Source organism: Mastacembelus armatus, chromosome 23 (genome assembly GCF_900324485.2).
Source record: "Mastacembelus armatus chromosome 23, fMasArm1.2, whole genome shotgun sequence".
Lineage (NCBI taxonomy): Eukaryota > Metazoa > Chordata > Actinopteri > Synbranchiformes > Mastacembelidae > Mastacembelus > Mastacembelus armatus.
In genome coordinates this window covers 10611408-10636634 of record NC_046655.1, presented here as the reverse complement: position 1 = coordinate 10636634, position 25227 = coordinate 10611408, and the positions used below count along the sequence as shown (strand labels likewise).

At 39.0% G+C, this 25227-nt stretch overlaps 1 protein-coding gene across 1 annotated transcript; it reads right to left on the bottom strand.

Moving 5' to 3' along the window:
* Nucleotides 1-11290: 11290 nt before the first annotated feature.
* Nucleotides 11291-23334, bottom strand: tspan11 (tetraspanin 11). The gene is made up of 8 exons (XM_026327238.2): nt 23068-23334; nt 21083-21190; nt 19447-19638; nt 17714-17788; nt 16374-16478; nt 15977-16135; nt 15468-15554; nt 11291-12234 (listed from the first exon to the last, which is right to left on the bottom strand). Exons 2-8 carry the CDS (start codon nt 21167-21169, stop codon nt 12175-12177), a joined length of 765 nt encoding a protein of 254 aa, XP_026183023.1. The 5' UTR covers nt 21170-21190; nt 23068-23334; the 3' UTR covers nt 11291-12174.
* Between the last annotated feature and the right edge of the window lie 1893 nt (nt 23335-25227).

The window sequence follows — 25227 nt, the reverse complement described above, 5'->3', positions numbered from 1 at the left end:
TGACAATATGTGTAACTGGCATGTTCCCTCACAGAAAGACCAGTTAGTGAAAATCAACAGACTGGGCTATGGATGTGTGAATGCATGTGCACATGTGGGCAAACGCTTATGTTTTGTCCGCGTCCAAACATCTGCAGCCTATAGAAACAAGTACATGTAGGTTCTTTGTTCTAGTTCTACGTGTGGTTGTTTGTGTATATACACTAATTCATATATGTATGTGAAAATGCACGAATACATGTGTACATCATAAGCAAATATACTCACTATGTGAGACAGATAATGAAACAGAATGTAATCAGTGGGAACTTCAAAGAAAAATAAGGAAGGTTTGTTAGAGAAAGGCTGATAATAATCTGAACTTCACTGGTGAAGCAGAAAAGGCCACTGAAGTCATGTGATTCATGCTCTTTTTATGTTTTATGTCTTACATGTTCACAGCACTCCTTTTCATATAAACAGTGTCGCAGACAATGTGCAACAATAACACAAAGAGTTTCCTTCAGGTTAGGGTTATATACAAAACTGAGGGTCAGTACTTCATGTAAAGTATATCACAAATTTTGAAATGTACATATTATATTGTGTTTAATTTTAGAGCAGGAAAATTATGACAATCCTGCAAACACAAATTCCCAGGTTCATCAGCACCTGCATCTTGAGTTCAGCCAAATGTGGAACAATAAAAACACAAATTCTATTTCAAAGAACATGGCAACTTTGAACCGGCTTTCAACACTACTGCAAATCTACTAAGACAATGCCACTTACAGCTGTCTGACTCGCAGAGTCTCAGCTTCTGGTCCGACAACAAGGAGGAAGCAGCAACAGCAGTGCTGTCATTAATGAGAATGGATAGCAGCTTGGCTACGCTGTCTCAGCCCCATTGATCGCACAGCTGTGAAGAGTGATGAAACTCAGAGCAGAGAGAGAGCTGTGTGCATGTTCTTATTCATCTCCAATCCATTCTAATTTAGCTCTATATTGATAAGTTCTCCCCTAGAATCCTGTCTAACACTGTGCAGTGCATGTTAGAGTGCAGAATAGAGTAAACATGTTTTTTACAGCCACTGAGCAGTATTCATCATTCTGCTACAGTTGGATGTAATTGGAGACATTTATAAATGAATTCTTGACTACTGTGTGCGTACGTTCAAGTGCAGTGATCACTTGTAACTAAAGTCGATATGTGTATTAATGGTTACTCTGGGCAAACAGCTGAGAAATGAATTATTTGATTAAGTTACTTTAACTCTCATTCAGCTTGGAGTTTGTTGCTATTAATCAAAATGACCACTAACGTTACAAAATGATGCAGAGGCAGCAAATGCAAAGATGGTTCATTGTGATGGTGACTTTTACACACATGTGGCCTCTTTTTCCATCCATCCGTCCGTCCCACAAACACAATATAGTCCTCATTCTGTCTCTCAGAATGTTTCCTTCTGAGCGGGTAGTTGGTGTCGCCAAACTGTTACATTTGATCCAACACTATTACTCTGTACTATTTCCTTTTCTTCTATCCTTTACTTCAGTCCATGCCTCATAAATGTCATCTCAGTCTGTCTGAGCATTAATCTCTATAAGGCTGGGGCCCAGTGATTCTCTGAAACAAACCAGTCTTGTTGAACTGCTTCCCTGATGAATAGTAGAAGCTTGGCAGAATTACAGGAAATTCAGAAGTATGGATTGGAGGGAGGGAGGAAGGGGCCTTCTTTTTTTTTTTTTTATTTGGATGCAGGGGTGTGTAGCACCAGCAGCAACAGTTGGGTCTCCAGTGGGAAAAATATCAGCAGCATTATGGAGTGGGGTTGAGGCTGCCATCACTATGAATGAGAGGAAGAGGCCTGTCAGAGCACATAAAGGAGGAAAATACAATCCCAGAGAGAACAATGGAAGGGATAGAGGGAAGACGAGGAAAAGAGGGAGAAAGAAAAAACATAAGATGAAGTGAGAAACAGACAGAGAGGAATTAAAAAGAATTCCAATTAGAAAATCAGGAGACAGTGCACAAAAGAGCTTAAAGGAGCAGTGATGAAAGACTTAGATAAACCACCACAAACACTGTGGCAAATTGAAAGAGAGAAAAGATAGCAAGCTGGAAAAAGAAAGACAAAGCGAGAAAAGACAAAAAAACAAGCAACAGTGAGCAAAAAAGGCACAGGCCAAATAGAAATTAATTAATGACTTTGAGAAGAATGAGTGGACAAGGAACAATAGGGGAAAAAATAGATAATAGCTCACAAAATTAGATGAACGAGAGAAAAATGTCCTGTCTCACAATGGCACATCAGAGCCCGCATGTGGCGCCACTTGATAAGACGCGTCTTTGCCACCTTCTATGTTGGCACCCAAGTCCCCCCTCCTCTCCCTTCTCCAACCATCTGTGCCATACAAACACACCAAGCTGTCTGTCAGCGGTTCTACCTCACAACAATGCCAGTTTTCTGACATCAGCACCAGAGTCCGGCTCCTGATGACAATGAGGGACCCCAGATCAGTGACATCACCCACCCACAAGGAGAATGTGCCAAACGGTCAGCTCCCACACAGGGGGATTTGAGTCAAGTGATCTTGGATTCCATCCACAGCGACTTAATGGTTATTCTGGACAGAGTAAAGAGAAAAACAGAAAATTCACTGGAATTATATTTGACAAGATGATCGGCATGACTCTCAAATTGAGCCCCCCCCGCGTTAGCATACCCCACCCCTTCACTCCACTCTCTTTCCATCTAAAATGACTGTGAACAGCTGTGAGTATTTGAGTTCAGCTTACACGCCACCCAGCAGGATAGCACCCGCTGGCCAGGAATGACTGACATCTGACAAATAGGAGATAGACGTGGAACACAGCATGACAAAGATCGACACGAGAATAAATGACAAGTAGGAATCCGCTCACCAAGAATAGAAACTTGAGTCCTCAGTGTTACATATTCACAGCTCACACGAAATGGGAAATGAGTTAGATCCATTTGTTTTAGTAACAGTATCTGGCAGGCCTCGGTTAAATCAAATCAGCTTCCTTAAGCTGTTCAGAAAAACACATATTAAAAAGAGTAAGAGGTGACCTGCCACACATCATATCAATGATAACAAATTCATTATCACAGACAATGAGCAAAAAGGGGGTGTTAAGTAACAGACAAAAAAAGATATCTTCAATTAGTCAGAATAAAAAATGGCTGCACTTTCTCTCTCACACACACACACACGCACACACACGCGCGCGCACACACACACACACACACACACACACACACACACACACACACACACGACCTATCACAAACTCAGTATCTGGTGAAGTGGAAAGAGTTCCTGTGCTGCCTGGGTGTATATAGAAGTTATAACAGTTCTGCCTTAGCCCGGGCAGGTATCCAAACAGCCTCCACAAGGCTTTGATGAAGTGTCCTGTCATGATGTCAGCCTCCATTGGTCTCTTGTTCACCTGGGACCTCCGTCACTCTTAGCAACTTCTGGCTGAGAGGAACGAATAAAATAAGGAAACAAGGGAGGGGGGGGGGGGTCTGCCTTTACTTCTTCTTGCCCAACTCAACTTTATAACCAAAAAATGACAGTAAACACTGAGACATGCATTCTTTCTTATCTCATATTTCTTCTCTGTTTGCTCCCTCAGTTCCCTATCCTTCCTCCTCTTCTCCTCCTTCCTGCTGGCAGGTTAAAAAATGGCTCGGCACTAGTGAGGGAGACACAATTACTCATGGTGTAGGTTGTATAGACTTTAGAAGCTCTGTACACTTCTGTGATCTTAGGGCCATGTGTTTCTAATTAAATGGTGCACTGGAGGAATTATCAAAGCTCAGGATTGCATAATGAGCACTGGCAGAAATCCGCAGCAGGCTGTGGCACTCCTTGTCTCAAGAGGCACACAGTGGTTATATTCAATTAAAATGGAAGCGTGTCAATAAGTGTCTGGGTTATTGTGAGAGGATTCCCTGATTACAGCTCAGAAATGTTTGTAACAGCATCATTACTTCCTGTAAGTGTGTAATATGACTTAAGAATGTACAGTGATGGTGGAAAGATTAAAGAATTCATTCAAGGAAGCATTTACAAGGCTGTTTCTATTCATAAAGACAAACCTGCCTTCAGATCCCATTTCTATGCTTGTGATTACTAACACCTACCCTTTTTTCTCCTCACCAGTGTTGTTCTATCATCACACAACACCAGTTGGCCAAAGACAGACATGGCCGTTTTAGCTTGCCAAATGGAGGCATGTTCATCTTTACCCAGAGAGACACTTCTGTAATAGACGTCAGACCGGCTTTTGTGAAACATCACATATGAACATGCACAGGCATGTGCTTACCACACAAAGGACACATACACACACACAAACACACTTAAATCCTGGTCTCCATGGTGATTGGTTAGTGCCTATGTGAACTTGCCCTCTGCATCTGTTTCTGTTTGTTCTTTGTGCAAAAAACAATAATTATTCATATCCACATAATCATTTCTACACAGCATTCTATGAGTACCAGAAAGAAAAACAATAAATACTCTGCCCAGAATACAACATTACGAAATAAGTACAAGAAGACATACAAGAACAAACTGTTTCAAATTTCTTTAGAGGCACATAATGTTTCATTAAACCCTGTTCTTGTTTTACTGCGGATTACAATGTATGATTCACATGTTCGCCATTGATTCAGCCCACCATCACAGCTCCCAGTACACGGCCCCAGTTGATGGTTTACACTTTTAACAAGAAGTGAGGCTAGAAAGGGATGACTCCATGCTCAGTGCCAAAAAGGCCATTTAGAGCACCGAGTCCATCTGGTGGATAAACTGAGAATCACATGTAGACTACCTCTAAACTCTTCATTGTCCTCTTTTCTCTTTCATGCAAACATATGTAAATAAATTAGCCTGAATAAACACACTCAAGCACATGACAAGCACGGAAGACGCCAGGAGTAATGTGAGGCATGTGTGTCAGTCTGTGGAACCTACTCTGACAGAGGAATAGTGTGTGTGTGTGTGTGTTTGTGTGTTTGAGTGTCTGTGTGACATTATGACACAGTCATCCAGAGTTCCCCTCATAACAGAGGGACAGAGACTCACAGAGACTCACACACACTCACACACTTGCAGTCATAATATTGGTGAGATGTTTCTTTCCCCACAGAACAAACAGCTTACCAATGTCTATCCAACTGTCTGAACACCAAAACACACTCAGAGTTCAAACCGTCACCAAGAAATCTTACGTTTATTTAGTCTAGAATTCAAATCACCTGAGAAAGGAAACTAAAATGAAAAGTTGACTTTCAACAATGTTTGCTGTGAAGCCACTTTTTTAGCTGCGCTATATCTTTATATGACAAACATAAAAGCTAGTGAGCTATTTCATCTTATTTACAGTCATTTCAAAATCAAAACTTTTGCAATATCAGTGTAAGACAAAATATTAAAGAAAGAATGTGGTTTTAAATGAACAAACCATATTTAAGGCAATTTCTCAACAAACACGCTGCACTGTTTAGAAATAACTGGCAGAGACAAATATTAATTTAGGATCAGTGGAAGACTGCTGGCAGGTCAGAATTCATCTACATTTACTAGATTTATGCATGCTACTGATGGAAAGCTTACTTGTTTTTTTTCTGGACAGATTGTCAAGTGGGTAAAATCACAGGGTATGAGGATATAGGAGTGCTTCTTCATGTCTGCATACTGGATAGTATCTTCCTCCCAATAGTAGAGCTGCTTTATATGAAAAGTCCTGAAAATGATGCTGTCTTTGTTTGTAAGTCACATCAGCTTGAACTCATTTTATTTGCAGATATGTTCCGCAGCTGCGAAACAGCAGGTCCCGAGGGCCAACAACTACAACATCTAAAATTATGTTCACAAGACAAATCGTGATTAATTGAGACACATTTCATGCTAGCCCGTGTTGAAAAGGATATCCAGATGTAAGAACGGTAAAGCACCCACAGCTGCGTACCTTAAAGCCAGACACATACTGCACCTTTCTATCTGCAAAGAGCTAAACACATCAACAGTATTATGCTACAGTTTGTTTCCAAACCTGAATTCCAGCTTCACAAATGTCATTATGTTCATGTCATAATTATGCTCATATCAAGGCTAAGTTATAGGCAAACACTTCAAATGCTGTAGTTAAACTGTCAATTAGAATATCGGTTTTTATAAACACATCATTTCCTAGTGAGTCACGGCACGAGCAAATCCATATGCTGCGTTGGAGGTGTTTCAGGCTTAGGGAATGGAGGGTAACACAGATGTTGGAGAAGTTACAGAAGATCAATTGTTTGGTAGGATATACAGTATCATTCTGAGATTGATATACTGTATATTGACAATGAAATAATGTATGAGTTGTTTAGAAACAGCAATCGAATGATTAAATTTCTGATTTTCAGACAACTTTGAGACCAGACCAAAAAAAGTACCGCCTCAGTAAAAAAGTAAAGTTTGAAAGTGCTGCATAGTACACAATAAAATCAATACACAGAGCAGGAACTTTGGGTTGACCATTTCACAATTTGCCTACGGTTATCCAAAAACACCATACGGCAAATGAATGTGCATCACAGTGTGAGGCCTGTGCTCATTTAGTCTACACTTACTATTTAATTCTGTACATGTTCAAAGTCCAAACATTTTTATCCTCTCTTTCAACCAATTTGCCATCTGTCTCTAATGCCTCTATCTTAACTCTGAAAGCCAAGCACTGTAACGATGCAGCGCCTCATGTTTAAGAGTTTACTTCCTAAAGGGCTTTTGGGAGCCTATTCATTGATTACAAATTCTCCCTCTTTGTTTCTTTCTGAGCTCAAGCCACTTTCATGACCAAGTCAAGGTCGCGCTCATGATCTGCCATGCCATCAATCTCAGAGGGAAAAACAGAACTTCCTCTCATGCTATTTTGTTTCCCAGCTCCTCTTTTTTTGTGTGTGTGTATGATAAATACATTCCCTCCAGGTATCATATTTGCTTCTTGCGCTTCCATTCATCTTTGGGTCATAAACAAACACAAGTTGACAGACTAATCTGTTGTTATACAAATGTCTTATTCTTTCCAGCTCACAGCTCTGCATCTAAACCAACACTGCTGCTATACATTCCTGAAAGACTGTCACAGTCATGTTTTTTCTTGGCCGGAAAGGTAGACTGATGTCATATGAAAAACTACATATGTGCATCACTTGTGCACATATATAACCAAAAGAAAACCCACACGTTACACATATACTGTATAAATATGCACAAACTACTGTAAATGAAGATTTTTTTTCACAAACTATTGAGGTTTATTCAGTATAGTTGCACCTTAAGTGGTATTTTACACTCAAAACACTACAAGCTTTGTTTGTGTACGTTAATCAATTGGTTATGATAATCCAAAGGATAGAGAGACTACAGCCAATTTAAAAAAAGTTTACAGACTCCAACCCTCACTTTAAACAAAAACACGACTCAGCCCATATAAATTACAGTAGATAGGCACCATGCATACTTGAAGCATAAAGGTCCACAGCCTTGTTGGCCAACTTTACCAAATATAAGCAACACAACATCCATCACTGTGAAGCCCATTCTTCGGACCTAGAAGCTACTTCTCTTAGACTCATGCTGGGAAACAAGCCTGTCAAATAGGACTGTAGTGTAAGCAACTCTGATCACATGCCACAAATCACAACAGCCTATTCAAGACAAAGAGTGGGTGTCACGCAAACACACCGATACACAAACCTCCATTATGTAAGCATGTTAATTTAACTGTCAGTGTTTATCAAGATCGATGTTAGTGAAGTACACAATTGGAGATCTGTCTGACTGTATGGTATTTCACAGGAACTTTGAGTCATCTTCCATTTCTATACAAATTCCTACTTTATCATTGTTTCACCACATACCGCTGTGGTACCTGTGATGAAAGCACAATATATCACAGTGTAGTTGTGTAACCTTGTGGCGGACCACCATATCATCTGTTTGGTATCAATCAACACCCTCATCAACATGGCACTCATCAAAAAAGCGGCGTCTTGAAACACTTTCTGAAGTTTGTTTCCATGTAAACTCATTCTCCCATGGACATAGACCCTCCCACACACACTGTGAAACAGACGCACATATCTCAGAAACCACGGTTCTCTCAACTCTGGAAAGCAAGTGAGAAACATTTAGAGGTTGGGCGTGCATGTACGCACTCACAGCCCCAGCCCCTCCATTTCAAGTGGTTATTTGTCATCCTTTAGTTGTATTTAAACAGTGGAACAACAGGTCTGGGATTCCATCATCATCCTTAAACCTTTCAGGGAAATGCACCCTAAAGCACCCCAACAAATACCACACATGCATTACAGGAAGTGGCAGACAATACTTCACTGTATATTGCCTGCCCATGTTAGGACCTACACTTATTTCTCAGTGCCAAATTAGGCATTAGGTTTTGATTCATGTTGCTGTGCTGGTCTGTGGGTTTCTAAGCCTTAACAGCCAATGCTCCAAGTTACCTAAACACACCATCTCCATCCCTTTGCCTTTGATCCCTGTAGAACCCTGTCAAACACATTTATGGCCAGAGCTAATGTGTTGCAGGCCTGACACAAACTCATTGTGAGGCCAGTCAAAGTATGGACGTCATTGTAGATTTAGAAATCAAACTGACCAGAACTGGACCAAAGTTAGCTCATACTTGATATGATAAATTTCATATTAGCAATTGAGAAATAATTGCAAATGTATCTACTCTTTTGAAGCTAAGACAGACCGAGAGGTTAAACACTGGCAACAATGAACAGGTGCTCTCTGTGAAAGTATTTGTATGAATGTAAATTCTTATTGAACTTTGACATAATTCTGCAGTTTATTTTTTAGTGAACACACCTGCAGTTTGTGTACAGATGATTTAGCAGCGTTGTGCCATGTTACAAAGATTGCAATGTTGCTTTGAAGTTCAAATGCTAACTAAGACTCAACCTAATATGACCCACCTGTGTAGCAGTGTCTGGAATTGCAATGGACTTAACTTCAAAGTATTTTTCAATGAACAGTTGATGCTGTTTTGTCTATGTTCACGTGGCTTCAGGCAGGTCTACTAAACTACAATGGTCAACTCCTACAGAACCAACACACTGGGACACTAGTATAGACCTAGTTTCAGTTCTGGACAAAGCATCTATTGTTTCTAATCATAATGCAGACATGCAGCAAAAGGTAGTTTCTCACAACCATGCACACAAAATGAATATGCACCTTCAGGAGCTACATTCAGCACAAAATGTGTTATGTAAGTTCTTTCTCACATATCTATTACACAAAAGGCCCATATGCAATCAATTACCACGACTGAGTTTTTCTGCACATATTGAACCCAGGTGCACTTACTGAGACAATAGCTGTGCTGTCCCAGAATACATTTTAGAAGAGTTCATCAGTGCCTTATAGACGCATACATTCATAACTAAAATGGGTGACGTGATATGCGAGGGGACATTTAAAAGCTACACAGAATTCAATACATACATTTATAATTTAGAAATGGCCTCAGTACATTTTTTGCTTGTTTGTGAAATTCTTTACTCTATTTAATCTGCGGGTTTTCATGTGTGCTCCACTATCTGTTGGCATGCAAACACATGCTCACAGTTGGTAGATTAACACTATTGCAACATGTGTTCTTCAGTAACTTCTTGAGCTGTTCCATTAAAATATCATCCCCACGGCTACGATGTGATGGGGATGGAGGATGTAAGTAGTGAGTCTACTACTGATGCAAAGAGGCCACAACACATGGGAGTGGTGAATCTCCAGCTGCTCCCAATTCTCCCTCATGGGTTTCTTCTGGCAAACGGTGTAAACCACATGCTAACGTGTACAGCCTAGAAGTGTGTTTCTCTACTGTCAGTATCAGTGTGCCTTTCCTTCACAGAGTGGTGTGTGTGACATCTGCAGGAAATGAAATCCTTCCTCCTATAGCTGATGAAGACAAAGGGAGCTACAGAGCCCAAATTTTGGAGAAGATCCAAACTCCTAAAACTTTGTGCCCTTTGTCCTAAAAGTGTGACATTGATGCATCACTCTGGACTTAGAAGTAACACAGAGCTGTGGGGGAAAAAAACAGCAAAGAGGGAAAGTTGTGCTTCAAAGACAAATAGGTCATGCAGCAAAAAATATAGGACAAAAAAAAAAACAAAAAAAACAAACACAATCGATGTGCATGTCAGTCTTTAACATATGGAGACTTGACAAAACCACAGAAACCTGCACTGGATCCTGAATAAATGTGGTTTAAACTGGAAAAAGCAAAGAGGGAGGGTGTGGACTTTGATATTTGATGTGTGACTACACACACTGGAGACCAATTTAAATCTACAAAAATGCTTCATGCAAAATGGATTTTGCATAAAAGAAGGACTTTAAAGAATTTTCCAGCATGGAGTTGTGGGAAACCCCACACGTAAGTGTTTTCACATTGTTCTCTTAGTGAAGGGAGCACGATAATGTGATCAGTCTTAACCTGAGCTCACATTAACTGGCAGGAGATTGACAATACAAAAGAATTATGTAAGAGTATCCTCTGCTATTAAAAATGCCTGTGTCAAAGAAACAGGACTATTTGACCATTAACTATATTACAAGCCTTTACCAGTGCAATGGAAAGATCTTTGTCTCCCTCTAGTGGTTTCCTACTTCATGTCATACAAACTGTAAAGCCCTCTAAGACAAATTTGCCCTTCTGATCTGCATAACTCAATTCAGTTAATACCATATAATTTCCTGATCGCATTGCAGCCGCATCTCCAGACGAAAATGTAGATATGTCTTTGAATTTATTAATGTAAGTTTTAAAACACTGATTGATAATGCTCAGATCAATATTTTTTTACTAGCAGTCAGTACTTGCAACATGTCACTGTTAAACCATTATCTTGTACCCTTCATCAACTCAATCAGGAAAAATATGTAAACACAGTTCCTTGGAGAGTTTGTTACAAATTAGTCATGGAAACTGTGAAATAGATATTTCACCAGTTAACATCTACAAATAATGTTTAACTGTTTTGTAATTCACAAATCACAGACCCTCATTACCCCCAAAGTATAATGGCAAAAAAAAAAAAGTTTTTTATACATATAATACTAAATGGAAAATGAATGGCTAGTAAGAACAACATACTCCTTGATTTCTCTGGCTCAAGGAAAGGTTAGCTATTTCACTGTAGCACCTCAGTGTGTATAGGGGTGAAATGGGTTAAAGTAATAGCTCAAGTCTATGTTTATTATTATCACACATCAAGATAAAAAGCTGTTTTTAATGAATTATGAACTTTTGAGTTTCACTCTATGGTCTCAGAAATAAAAGGCAGCATATGCTGTGATACAAATAGCACAAGCTGTGTGTGGCCAGTGTTGACCACTAGAGGGCGTTACAGATTCAAATATGGCAACTACTTAAGAAAATGACTCACTTTACCCTTTATTTTTTCATTTGGAAACGCCTTAATGTTTGTAGTCATACACTTTAGTGTACTACACATTTAGTGCTACTGTCAGTAATATAAGTAAAACTACAAATATAAAGATAGTAAATATATGCCATTTATCACAGTGCACTGACAGCACTGTTTAGAGATGCGGATAGTACATAATCACTACCCAGAGTAATTGTGGAAGAGGCACATTGTGTTTACAAAAGATACAACCATAAGTTACCCTTCTTCATTAGCAGTGCTCTTAGATTTCACAAGTACTGGAATGGACAAAAATACCTATTATATAATTCTGCACAGTGAAAACATAAATTAGCTTGCATCACAATAAGTTGAGATTAACACAGTATGTCAAGATTTCCCTTTCTTTAGTCCTCCTCAAACTAAAGCAGACATCTAAGCCAAGGTATAGAACTTCAATATTTCTATGGCCAAAAGTACCTATATTGTACAAGACACTCAAAAATACTACCCTGTTTGGTCAAAATAACTGTTTGGCCCCTGTTTGGAAAATTTGGTTTCTGACTGCAATGTGAGTGGCCAGGAACACATCTGTACTCTTGGCTTAGATCATCAGGTCAGTGTTTAAAATTTAGAGGTTGAAGTCAGGCGTCATCAGGTCATTGTTCCATCTGCCTGTTGAAGGTGGTGTGCTGCGGGCCTGTTGTGCTCAGTATGGGTCCATCTTGATCCTTCTGTACAGGCAGCAAGTGAACACCATTCCACAGATCTAAAAACAGGAAGTGTTGGGTCAGAGTGCTGTCAGGAGTCAGGACACTCTTGAAAGAATGCCACAACACACGAGGTTGGACAAAGGCATTTGCAATAACTGTTCTGCTACTTTTTGTTAACCTTGCAGGGCTACATGATGTTTGATGATCCTTAACCTGACCCCCAAATTTATTTTAACCCTAAACCTAACCAAAGTTAATTTAGCCTTCTGCCAAGCTGAGGTTGTAGCAGTCCTTTCAGAGGCAACAGCTCAGTCACCATGGACGACTGCAGGAAGCTTGAATGCTACTAACTGTGGGGGCAGAGAGGAGTTAAAGTCAAGGGGTTACAAACTACTAGAAAGTATGTTGCCAGTAACTACAGAGATGTCAAAGGTCAAGCAGCCATTATTGCAGCATTATGTGTGTGCACAGGTTTGCACAAGCAGAAACAAAAAGTGCTGTGAGTGGGGCTGAAAAGCAGATTCATGCACAAATATTTGTCTGAGCGTCACAGAAAAAGGCTCCAAAACGTCCTCCACAAAATCTGGTGAACAAAATCAAAACTAATGTATATAAATAGCACAGACATCAGAGATTTGACTGTAGATAATGCCAAAAGTAAAATAATGGCAAAAAAACACTTCAGCAAACCAGATACTCTAATCTATCATCTTACCAGTTACCTAACTACCAACCACATTTATAAAACTCAGCTTTTCAAGAAAAGCTTTAAAACTTTTGTAATGTCACGACAGCCTGATTCAGCAGGTGTAAAAGTAATAAGGGAAATAATAAAGGTTTTGAACACCTAAATGAAATTCTCATAGCAGGTCCTATTGAAGAAACATCTTAAAAAAAGCCCAAACCCTGCAAAATGACTCCACTGCTTTGAAACTGGGCAGCACAGTGGCTTCCCGAAAAAGGAAGATTAGGAGATAGATAATGGATGGATGGATGTTTTCAAATTATGAAAGACACATGATCTGATTCTGTGTTGGCAATAGGGTGTGCATGTACAGAACACATAGAAGAAAAAAAAAAAAAAGCATAAAACATGTTTCACAGCAGCACTAACATAAAACTACTATAGATAAGGCCCATAATTAAAGAACAACAAGAACAAATATTGACCTAAGTCTGCTGGCCTGATGGATTAACAGGCAAGTATCCCAATTCAATTTGAGTCTCTAAAACCCGTCTGAGAAAGCCTTATCGAGCGGGTGAGCATTGTGTATTGACTCTCTTCAGGCAAGTTTTGGATTTTTTTTCCCTTCAGCCCCAGTGACAAGTATGTAGAAGCAATGAAGGCTCAGAATGATGATGATGTCAGAGGGATATATGAGAAACACAAGCCTAATTTGAGTAGATGTGGATAATTATTACTAATGAGTAAATACTATAAGCATAACAGCCAAAGAAAAATACTTCTTTATGGAGTCTTAAGTTGTATAAATGGGCTTATGCAACAGAGCTCTACTCATTTACAAGAAAGTCTTATGATAGTTCAATCTATTTTAGATCGCAAGTAACTATAGCAACAACACCAACGGCTTTACCTACATAATTAGCTATGTACTAGGAGATGTCCAAATACAAGTGTATAATTATATGCATTTTTTAAAAAATGTGTAATAATGTGGTGTATTATCTGTTCAATTTCAGTAAATTATCCATCATACATAACACAAAATATAGTAGAAGCTCATCAGAGTTTGAAACTGAACTAAATCTGCCATTAGGACAATGAGGCAAAACTTTGATGAATAAACAGTATGTACATATCACTGGAGGCAAAGGTACTTACCACAGAATACACATAAATTAAGATCCTACTTTATAAAGATACAGAACATTACTGTGCAGAAGCAGTAGAGCTTTGATTAAATCAAGTAATTCTCATGTGTTTGACCTTGTTCAGGTTATCACATCCTTAGCATCTATAACAGCCCATTATCACAACATGCAGAGCAACAGTCTACAATTTCCAGGCAAAGCCAGGCAGCTGCATGCTTCACACAAGAACAGGAAAATTTTCCATTTAGTATGTATGTAACCCACAGATTTCATATTTAACACAGCGCACACAGTCACAGAAAGACAAACAAGACATATCAAAGTACCACAATTCCCTCCAACCTTTTCTTGCCAGCTGATTAAAGCACAAAGATGCTCTACAGCTAAATCACAATGTACCGAAGTCCTCTTCCTCTTCTTTATAAAGCAGATAGATAAAGCAGGCTGTCAAGACTGCCCCGGCCAGCTACAGTGACACCACACACGGACATAATTATATACAGTATAACACACCATAGACAGGTTAGTGTGATACACAAAGACATGTTATTTAACATGTAACAAATCTACATTATTTCAGTCAGTCAGAAAGACACAGGAAAGTAAACCAACATCAAGACAGACTGGAAAAGTTAAAGACAAGACAAACAATATGCCTACATTAAAAAAGGAAGACAAGGATATGCTTGGATTAAGAAGTTTTAAATCATAGTGATAAGCTCATGCTGCATTTTGGTTTTTACAAATATTCAGCACCTCTTAGATTCTGCATAATACCTGGATGAAAAACTCTTCACATTACAGCTACAGCTAATAAAAACCTGTTTGTTTTTTAAAATCCATTGTCAAAGGCCTTAAGCTTCACAGAGATCACATGATTGAGACCTTTTGCTGCTGGATGCCTCGACTATTATAACAAGGAACATCTGGCACTATGCCAAAAGGATGTCTGATTTTTCTCAGTTCCCTTGTGTGTGTTTACAACTGTTATGCATAAACAGATTGAAAAGCTGTGGAGAACATCAAATACCTCCATAGAGCTCTGGACAGAATCAGTTCAGGTTAGTTTACCAGGTTTCCCACAAGTTTATTTCCAAAGAGCTTGTGAACAGCTATAAGAGGGCTGTCAGCTCGAGCTAAAGCATGAGTCCATCTCAATCTGGGACAAATCAAATTAACAAAATCAGATAATGATTTCTCAAAGGCTATGGCAAGATGGGAAAAGTGTCATTTTAAAGGTTATTGATTAAATTAAGATTAAAACCGATTGGTTTGGGTTTTGAAATGTTTTCTTCAAAAACAGCAGCATTTCAGTTCAAAGTAATGGCAGTGTCTAATTATTGATGACATTATAACAGGGCTTATATAAAACCACTGCTTACTTAGGATGAAGAGCACATAGTAGTAATTCTGCTTCTTCAACAACTGTCTGAACTACGCCTTATATTAAACTTACCTGCAGACAGGCCACTCCTATTCCTACAGCACCAATGACCAACAGGTGGTCTGCCAGAAACTGCTCCAGCTTAGTGATGCAACCACCCTGCAGGGATAAAAGCTGAACGTTAAAAATGTTATAAAACACAAGGTATACCATTCATTTTTGATGATGATTATTTAAAACTGTCAGAAAATTACTTCACAGATATATCCATTATCTTTGACATGTCATATTATGCTTTTGTTTAATTCTGAGGATAAATGATGTAAGTTGGTCCACAGTAAATGATAAAAAGAGGGAAGTGAAGAGTTTGACATAAAGTTAGGAAATGTCACCTATGCAGCATGGATAAACCTTCAAAACCTCATCTTTTATTCATTTCCAGAGAGCTCTCTGTATCAGAGAAATGTTTCTGACTACCATATTTTCACTGTTTGTTACTGTTTTATTTCAGCAGGTGCCTTAAGGTGAAATATCACGACATGCTTCTCATTTAGCCTTGCTTCTACTCCTGGAGCACTGACCTCCACCTTGTAGATGTTGGAAGGATGGTCTCTCTTTCCACAGTTAGGAGTGATGGTCTTACAGCAGCTGTCGGGCACCACCCTGCCTTCTGCCTGCTTTGATGAGATGTACACACTGAACATCCAGTCATGGGAGTTGTTGCTGCCACAGCACTTGAACTAGAGAGGCAGAAAGAGGAAAGTGAAGGGTTTCAGCTTATAAATCATCAAATCCATCTTCTTTATTGTAATTATAGACATTTTAACCTGCAAATCAGTAAATACACAGAGCCTTGAGAAATTATTTTAACCTAATCTCAAAATATTCTAAAACTCCTTCACATTTGGTTACTAAAATTAGAGATTAAAAATTATTTTTATAACAAGGTGACTACATAAAAATAAATATAGTCCATACATCCTGTTGCAGTTTGTCCACGGCTACAGTGATGGCTGTCTTCTCTGGCTGGGCATAGTTCTCTGTCATTGTCTGGCTGAGATGCTGCTTCAGCTCCTCACTCAGCTGGAAATCAATGAACACAGAAATAAATACAAGTGAGTGAAAGTGTAAAACACTGTACATCAGAGGATATTTACAAGAGACTGCAATAATTATTTTGTAACCAGTTTCATTTACACATGAAAAACATACAAAATACAGAAAGAATAGGAAGGTCAAAATGTGTAGTAAACGTGTATGAGTTGTGAGATTATTCAAGTGAAAAGCCTGACAAAAATGACAGATGTCAAGGTGGATGGACAGGTAATAACTCCTGTGTATCTGTGAGTGCTGTGATTGAAAATAAACATCATATTGGAAGAACAGGCTTTAAATATAGCCTTCTGCACCGTGTATGTATATACTACACACGCACACACAAAGAGAGCCAACAAGAAACAGAGAGAGGATAAGAGCCCTTATCTTTAAAGTGATTCTATCCTGTGCTGAACCCTCTTCCATTATAATAAATCTCTGAGCTTGCCTGGAGATAGCGAGGTGCTCTCTTCCGCCTAGCTGACTGACAGGCAGATGTTTGTGAGATAGCAAGATCCTAAGACCTGTGAGTTAGATAAACTCCAGCTCAGTGCAGGTGGCAGTGACATCCCACATACATATAAAAAGAAGCAGCCAAAAAAAAAAAAAAAAATCTAAGCTAAAGGATCTACTGCACAATCTGTGACTCCTCACCAGCCATGTTCTATGAGTCAGAACAAAAACCACTGGGAAACCTTTTTACATGGGTGAACATAAAAAGATAATGCCAGGCCAGATAATAACTGCTCTACAGGTCAGGACGACAAACAATACAACAACACATCCAAATTCATTTGACGGAATATGGTATTATCAGATTAACAACCTATAAACTTGTATTTTTAGTTTTATTTTTTCAAGGACATAATGTTTTAGTTTAGCACAGGCAACAGCTGTGAAACTGAAAGTGAAACGCTCATGTCCAAGCTCAATGCAGTTAGATATAGCTAGTCATCAGCAATGGCCTCATTCTACAGTACATCATGCAAACGCAGCAAAATCTTAAGGTGAGCCTGAAAGATGTTACAGTGCCAACTGTACTGTGTACAGTGTACTGCAGAGGAAAAAAAAAAAAAACTGCTTAGTCTTAGCCTCTGCCTTCTTTCCTTTTGAAGTAGACACAGCTCTTCTCCACACTACTGAACTTTCTAAGGCAGTCGAGATATTCATTGTAGAGAAACACTTAACTAGCAAGTAGTGCATAATAAACAGTGATCACTTACCCTTTGGTAGTACACATAAGCCAGTACTCCAGCTACCAGTTCAATCAAGAAAATGAACAGCAGACAGAAGAAATACTGTGGAGGAAAAAAAGGGCAGAGAGGGAGAAAGGAATGGAGCAATTCAGTAAATCAGACAAAAAACATCCAAACAGTTCAGATTCAGCCCAATCTGTCATTTTAAAAAGTTCATCAAAGGCTTAATAAAAATTTCCATCCAATGCTGCATCTGTCACTTCTAACATAGATGGCAATGCTGCACAGACAGAGACAAGCCGAAAGCAATTTGACAGGCTGTAGGATCAGATTTCTCTCGGGCATCTTATAAGGAGCTCTCTACGCTGACCGAAATCAGTCCCATGATGTATCATAATTAACCTAAAAACAAGCTTTGGCAAACTCTAAATGAAAATGATTTAAACAATCATCACTAAAGCAAAAGCAAAGAAAATAAAAACAATAATCAAAAATAAACCCTGACGTGTAATTTTAAGCTTCCACCTTAATGATAAGCATCGCTATGTAGCAAACAGATCGCCCACACATTGAGTGCTGACAGACTGTTGTAGAATGACTGAGGTCAACACTTCAGCTTGCCTTAGACTGAAATTACACAAGCACAAATTTTCATTGTTCAGAAAATGGTCCCTTGCACACCACACAAACATGGACAATGCCACATAATGCAAACACACACGACTAATTAGGCCCACTTGTCACAGAGTAGGACACAACTGTCTGACAGCAGCATCAGCGCCGCTTCACTGAAGACTATTACGGAGAGACAGATGGTACTGCCCACCCTGTGCAACACAGCAAACAAAGGGATGGCAAACTATTGGTCAAAAATCAGCTGCAGGGGAGCAGTGATCTCAATAATTTAGATTTAAAACACTTCAGCAAAAGTCTTCTTCTGCTTTGCAGTTATCATAGTAATTATGTCATGCAGGAACAAAGCCTGCACTGTATCTCTTGGTTACAAGATTTCAAAAAACAATCCAGTCTCTGTGCGCCTGCTGCCCACACAAAATTCCAGCTTCAAACCTTCTTTAAACACGGACTTAGTTACATGCTGGCTTGACTCAAACTCCCAAAACTAATCTATAAATAGCACATTAATACAACCAAAGTGCACCACAGACTTGAAATTATCAACATATCATTCTCTTCACTTCCACAAGCTCTTTTCTCTCTCCTGCTGCTCCATCCATCAACCATAGGTAGACAGACCTATAAATAGCTCTGCGGCAGGGAATGTTCACCTCCTGCCTGCTTCTCTCCCACTGGGTCCTGTCTCTACAAAATAATGAGGACAGTGAGGGTCCTGTCAGAGCCATTTGTCAACATCCAGTGCTAGACCTTAGACCACAGGCAGCATGGATGAGTTCCATTTTATGCTGTTGCATAGTTGCTATATACAGTAGCTGTGCAGAAAAAGGCAAACCTTAGCAAACATGTGAGCTAGCATATCTCAATGTAGACATTTCTTCTATACTAACAACATCAAAGCATACTCCATCAAATATAAATTAAAATATAGAGAGAGTGAAAAGAAGCAAATAAGATCATTAGTGGTAAAAAGTGACCATTTGTTAATATATCAAGTAAGGCTACTGATGCCTCCATTTATCTTTATTTATAAATTGTTACCTGTGTAGTCTGCAAATTTGTATACAGACAAATGTATTAAGTACAATATACAACTAGAAACCCTGTCTGTGGGTCTCCTGTCTCACCACGGACAGACAGCTCCTCTGCTCTCGGATCACAGCACAGCAGCCCAGGAAGCCTGTAACCACCACCAGGCTGCCAGCCAGGATGAGAATATAAGCTGAGGCAGCAAAAGTGCTGGATGCCAACAGACTCAAGTAGTCGCTCTTCTCCACCAGTGTCCAAACTCCTACACCCAAAACAGCAGCTCCACCCACCTGAAAGACAGGGGAGAGAGGAGGTGGTGGGGTAAGAAAAATGTTATTTAAGTATAAATGCAATGAAAGAGATACTATAAAACAGTTTCAATTTTAAAAAGATATGAAATCCATCTTAAAATAGAAATGTTAAATAAAAGCATTGTGAAAATGTGTGTCAGAGGAAAGAGGACATGATGCTGTGACCAGAAACAGGAAATGTTGTGAAAACATTGTGTGTGTTGTGTCAATTCAGTCTTAAAGAAAGACAAAAGTATTACACTTTACAGAGCAGGAAGTGAGCCTAATGCTATTAGATGACTAAAAAGCAACAATCAGAGAAAACAATGGAAGAGAGTGGAATTTAAAATGGATAAAAAGAAAAGAAATTAGGAAACAATGAAACACAGAAGTGGCTAGTCATGGACAGTAACAACGATAGGAGCAAAGGGACATTGGAGGTCAAGTCAGGGTATAATGACCACTCCCTTACAAACTATCCTGAATAACAAACCCAGGGCAGCGTCCAGATCTGTTCCTCTCATCAGTTTCAGAAGCAGCCAGAAAGGAAATGCCTCAGAGTCTCTTCCCTTTATCCTCCAATCTATTTCCATCAAACGCTACATCCAATCTCTCTACTTCATAACAACATGTCTAAACTAGGGGGCACCGCTTTAATACATACAAGGCCCAGTGGGCCAACTCTTCCTATGCTATGGTATATTTAGGACTTTATGTTGTGTGTGATTCCCCACATCTCTCCACAATAGGTTATGAGTATTTCTGTGTAATAATTTCTCTAGTAAAGCATACTTTACCTTTATATACAAATAACTAAGTTTCTCCTTCTATTATCTAAAACAACTGACTCACATCCTTTAATAAGGTTCAACAGTCTTAAGTAAAAAAAAAAAACAAAGAAGTGCTCCTAAATGTTTTGTATATTGCTCCTAATAAAAAGTTTTTAAAAAAAAACAAAGCCATTATGTCCTGACAAAAGCAGTAGCAGTAATGTTTTTAGCAGTGAACTGCAGTATTGTAAAGTGTGGTGCCAGAGAGAAAGTTTGACACACTCTTTCCTATTGAACACTGACAGGCCCTAATCGATGGCTCACTCTGGGCCATGTCTACAGCTCAGCCTTTTCAGACCACGATGTCTAATTAAACTCTAGTGAAATTCCCCTTCTTCTTCTTCTTCCTCTTACCATTTTTACAACCTTACTGTACTGGTCTGGTTCAAACACACAACTTTCTGATACTTACAGTCACTGTGAGGTCTGCCAATGATATTGAAAAGCATAAGCTAAACTAGTTTCTGGATCTACAACCCAAAACAGAAAACCCCTGGCCTTATCCTTAATGCTGTTTGTAAATACAAGCCAGCAGATTCCCAAGGGAAACCACTGGAAGGGATTTTGCTGTAAGATTTTGGTGATGCAGATTATTCCCTGTTGTTGTCACTTACCCAGAAGAGAAAGTTGAAAACGAAGAGCAAGTACTTCAGACACACTGTCAGCCAGTCCTCCTGGTCATCTTTATAAATCGCTGACATCTTCCTTCTTCCAGTTCAGATCTGAAAATACACATTTTTTTCTCAATACAAAAGATTTGTAGAACTCAGTGTTTGGTACTGCTAGTCTTTAAATGAATAAGGAGTCTGACACTTTCATGAATTAACTTAATATTACAACTTCATGACACTATCAGCATAAAACAATAAATTCATGACAATTAATTGCAGCTGAAGCAATCCAAATTAGCCAGGCTAAAATATCTCCTCATGTCAAAGCTTGGTTTAGTATGAAATTTGACAGCTTAGTATAAAATGTGTTTCACGGCAAATCAAAGTCATCAAGTGATTTTGTTTACCAGACCGATCCAGCCGCCTTTCAAATGTCTTAACAGCAACATCCAAGCAGCAAGTGTAAGTTAGTTTCTGGCTTCTCAGTTTGCATTATTTACCAAGTCAAATATGTTAAAAAGAAAACGACAAGCTTCGTTTTCATGTTTTTCTTACATGTAAACTGGAATCATACTAACAAGCTAAATATCTAAATTCCTGACACCATAATGCACCTTCACACTTTTCATTTTGAGTACTTTTCATTGAAATCCCTTGCTGTCCTTTTATTAGCAAGACCTCCCTCAGGCTACATCTCAGTAACCCATAAGTAATGCTGCATGCAAGTTCACACAATATCATCTTTCTTTATTTCCTCAAACAATATCTTTAAATTATTCATAGAAATGAACGGACCATAAACCCCTGAATCATTAATTGGGTGCAGTCTCGTTTCTGTAAATAAAAGCCATAGGGTGGGAAGCACTTAGAGCAGACCCATAAAATTGATCTACACAGTATCCTTCTGTGGACAGCAGGCAAATAGTGCAGGTGTTGGATTAATCATTTGCCTAGAAGGAAAAGATCTGGATTACCTAACCAGCAAGCTTGGTTAAAAAAAAAAAAAAAAAAACACTAACTTCTAGTTGCTTCTTTGCATGCAAGGTATTTGGGTTTTACTGGCCCAGGTGGTGAGATACTGTATCTACCTTCAGCCAGTTTCATCTGTGGTGTTTCACAGCATTAAGCTAATTTTTCCATAAAGTATCCCCACTGCTGTGGAAATTTCACATATGTAACAGAAAAACTAGCTCTGGTTACTGTTCCCTTTTGGTATTTTGAGATGCTGTTGTTTCTTTAAATTCAATTTTCAGTGCTGGGAGCACCACAAAGGAGGCTCAACTCATTTCATAACACTTGGCTAAAATGAGAAACCTCTGGGATGCAGAACTCGGCACATAAAGCCAGTCTAACTTCATGGCTTATCAAACCTATCACACTATATTAAAGCAGATTAAAAACTATTCCATTTAAAGTATCTCGAGTAAACCTCCTTTTTTCTATGACATTTGATTGAGACCATTTTATAATTAATGTTTTCAAAGCCTTCACATGTGAAGTCCCCGCCCTGGCCTTGTGATTAAATCACCTGTGACAATATTCTGTTTGAAATATTAAGGTAGACTAGTTATTTTAGCAGGCACGTGGTTGGTCATTTTACAGTATATAAGTTATATATATATCTAAATATATATAAAACTAATAAGGCCTCCCATTGTTGCTAGAAATGACACGTCCAGACACGAACATTTAAAGTTAACAGCGTTTCTGCCTCACAGGTTTTGTACTTTGACCACTGCAGTCGCCCTTCAGCGTCACAAGCGACGCATAAATCAAGACAATACACGTCCTTTGTGTTTTAAAACAAAACTTTCTTGCTCCCTGCTTTTACAGGATGGGCCGTAGCTAATGTTAAACGCAAGCATCTCGAAGAAACGCCCCCCCCCCCCACCTGCGTGGTTGATGCGCAGGACAAAGTTTAACTGAATTATCGTGTTGTTTTATCATGAAACTGTCTGTTTTAGCCTCGTAGCAGAAAATATACTCACCAGACCGACGTTTTGTTAGAAAAACAACCTCGTTTTGTTGCTGTTTTCCGGTCGAATCAGCCCGCACGGTTCTGCAGCACTGGGCTCTCTGGTCCAGACGAGCTTGTTGCTTTCACTGTCCGGGAGCAGGTTTGTCTGCATGCTGCCTTTAGGTGCAGCTCGTATTTTTTTTTTTTTTTTGGAATCTCTCGCCGTTATTGTCCTGCCCTCTGAAATTATAACAGAAATTAGGCCTAATCTAAAAGAGGCTGAACTGCATCTTGTGCTTTTCTTTAACTCTGTGTTCGTCAGGAAGTATGTACCTTGATCTCATGTTTTGTACAAGAGCTGCGACCTATTTTCCAGCTTCCAGTTCCTGTGTATTTAGTTTAAAAAACTTCAAAATAGAAGTCACATAAATACCGGTTCAAATAAATCTAAAATGTGCTGCATAATGAACCCCATTTAACAACAAATGCACAATAAAAATGTGAATTGACACAGAGCTACAGACGTTTCTGGTTTATCGTGTGGATATAAGAAACATAAATGCACATTTTTATAAGTGTAAATTGCTGTTAAAGGGGCCGTTTCTTTAATTAAAGATTATATAAGATTATCATTCTGTGTTAAAAGTTGAAGTTTAGTTTATTCCCTTTTATTTCACCACATGTTTAGATTCCTGATAGTCACTGAAGGCAGCGCCAGTGTGAACTTGTGGAAAGAGTCACAATAGGGAGTGACAGAGAAGGAAATGGAGCTGCCATCCTGCTCCACCACCCTGCAGGCTGAATACCACTGTGCTATTGACAGCGCAGCCTCGGTTACAGTGTAACAACATACGCTGTTCAGAATATCATGCAGAGTTGTACATGAACAAACAGAGAAAAGGCCCTGCAGTGAACACAGCATCAAACTGTGTGTGGTTTGTTTGTTTGTTTGTTTTGCAAGGTCAGTTTTAATGTACACTTGAAGCTCTTACTATTGACGTGGATACATTCATTATGAATTCCTGTCAAGGCAATAAAAGCAACAATTCACTTTCCAGTTTTTTTTCATTACAAAATGACAGAACTAAGAGGCTCTGTGACCCCAGGTGGAGAAATGGTAATTTGGTATTTCAGCACTGAGCTGATCAGCATTAATTTGTCTCAATTTGTCTGGCTATCATTTCTTTCAGGAGTGATTCAATCACCAAAGAAATGTGCAACAAAACTGCAAGGCTGAAATGTGTATTATAAGATGGTTTATGAAAGCAAAGGAAAAGCAAGAGAAATAAGGGTGCTAAATGTTTTTGAAATAATAAAGAAACTGACAGTCCAGGTCCCTTAACCACCATGCCCATATCTGTGCAATGATTTTTTATTTTTACGCTTAATATTCCCCACCACAGCAAGACTTCCACTTTGTCCAAAACAAAGTCTTTGCTGTCTATTTGCTACTTTTTTCCACCTCAGTAATTCAATGAGCTATTAGGAGCAGAGGATGGCTGCAGGGGGAGGAACTCTGCAATGGTCACCTGCTCTGGAGACAATCCGTCTACCAAAACAACATTACTTAGGAGAGGATGTCATCCATCTGGGCAAATTTTCCCAGTAAACATCATCCAGCGTCATTCTATAACTAGGAATTTGGAGCATGTCTGTCCATTTTCTCATATTTGGGTACTTGACACATGGGAGAATGTGGTTTCCTGTGGAGCCAACTCATTTCTATGCCTAGCCAGTGCCTCTCTGTCCACTTTCATTCAGCTGTAGTTAGTTTATCACCTCTCATGCTTTGTTGCCCACTAAGCCCTCTAATGCTTTCTCCCACTCAGGGGAGGGAGTAAGCAATGACTCAGTTTGCATGTCAAATACAAACTGGTTAAAAGGAAAGTCAATACGGTGTGCATTGGCGTGTGCATGTGTGATTGCATGAGTGATGAGTGATGAGACACTAAAATAATAGAAAGCTAAAAACAAGAACTGAATGCATTCGGTTGTTTAAATTTCACACTGTATTCGCCAAGTATTGACATCTGTTTGGATGTGACCCATCTAATTAGGTAGAAAGCTGTGTGTTTATCTCATGGTGACAATGTACACAGACAAGATAAATGATTCGAGTCTATAAAAGTAATGCATAAATGGTGAATGACTTTTTGAAAATTAAAATGTTTAATGGTACTATTGCACATTA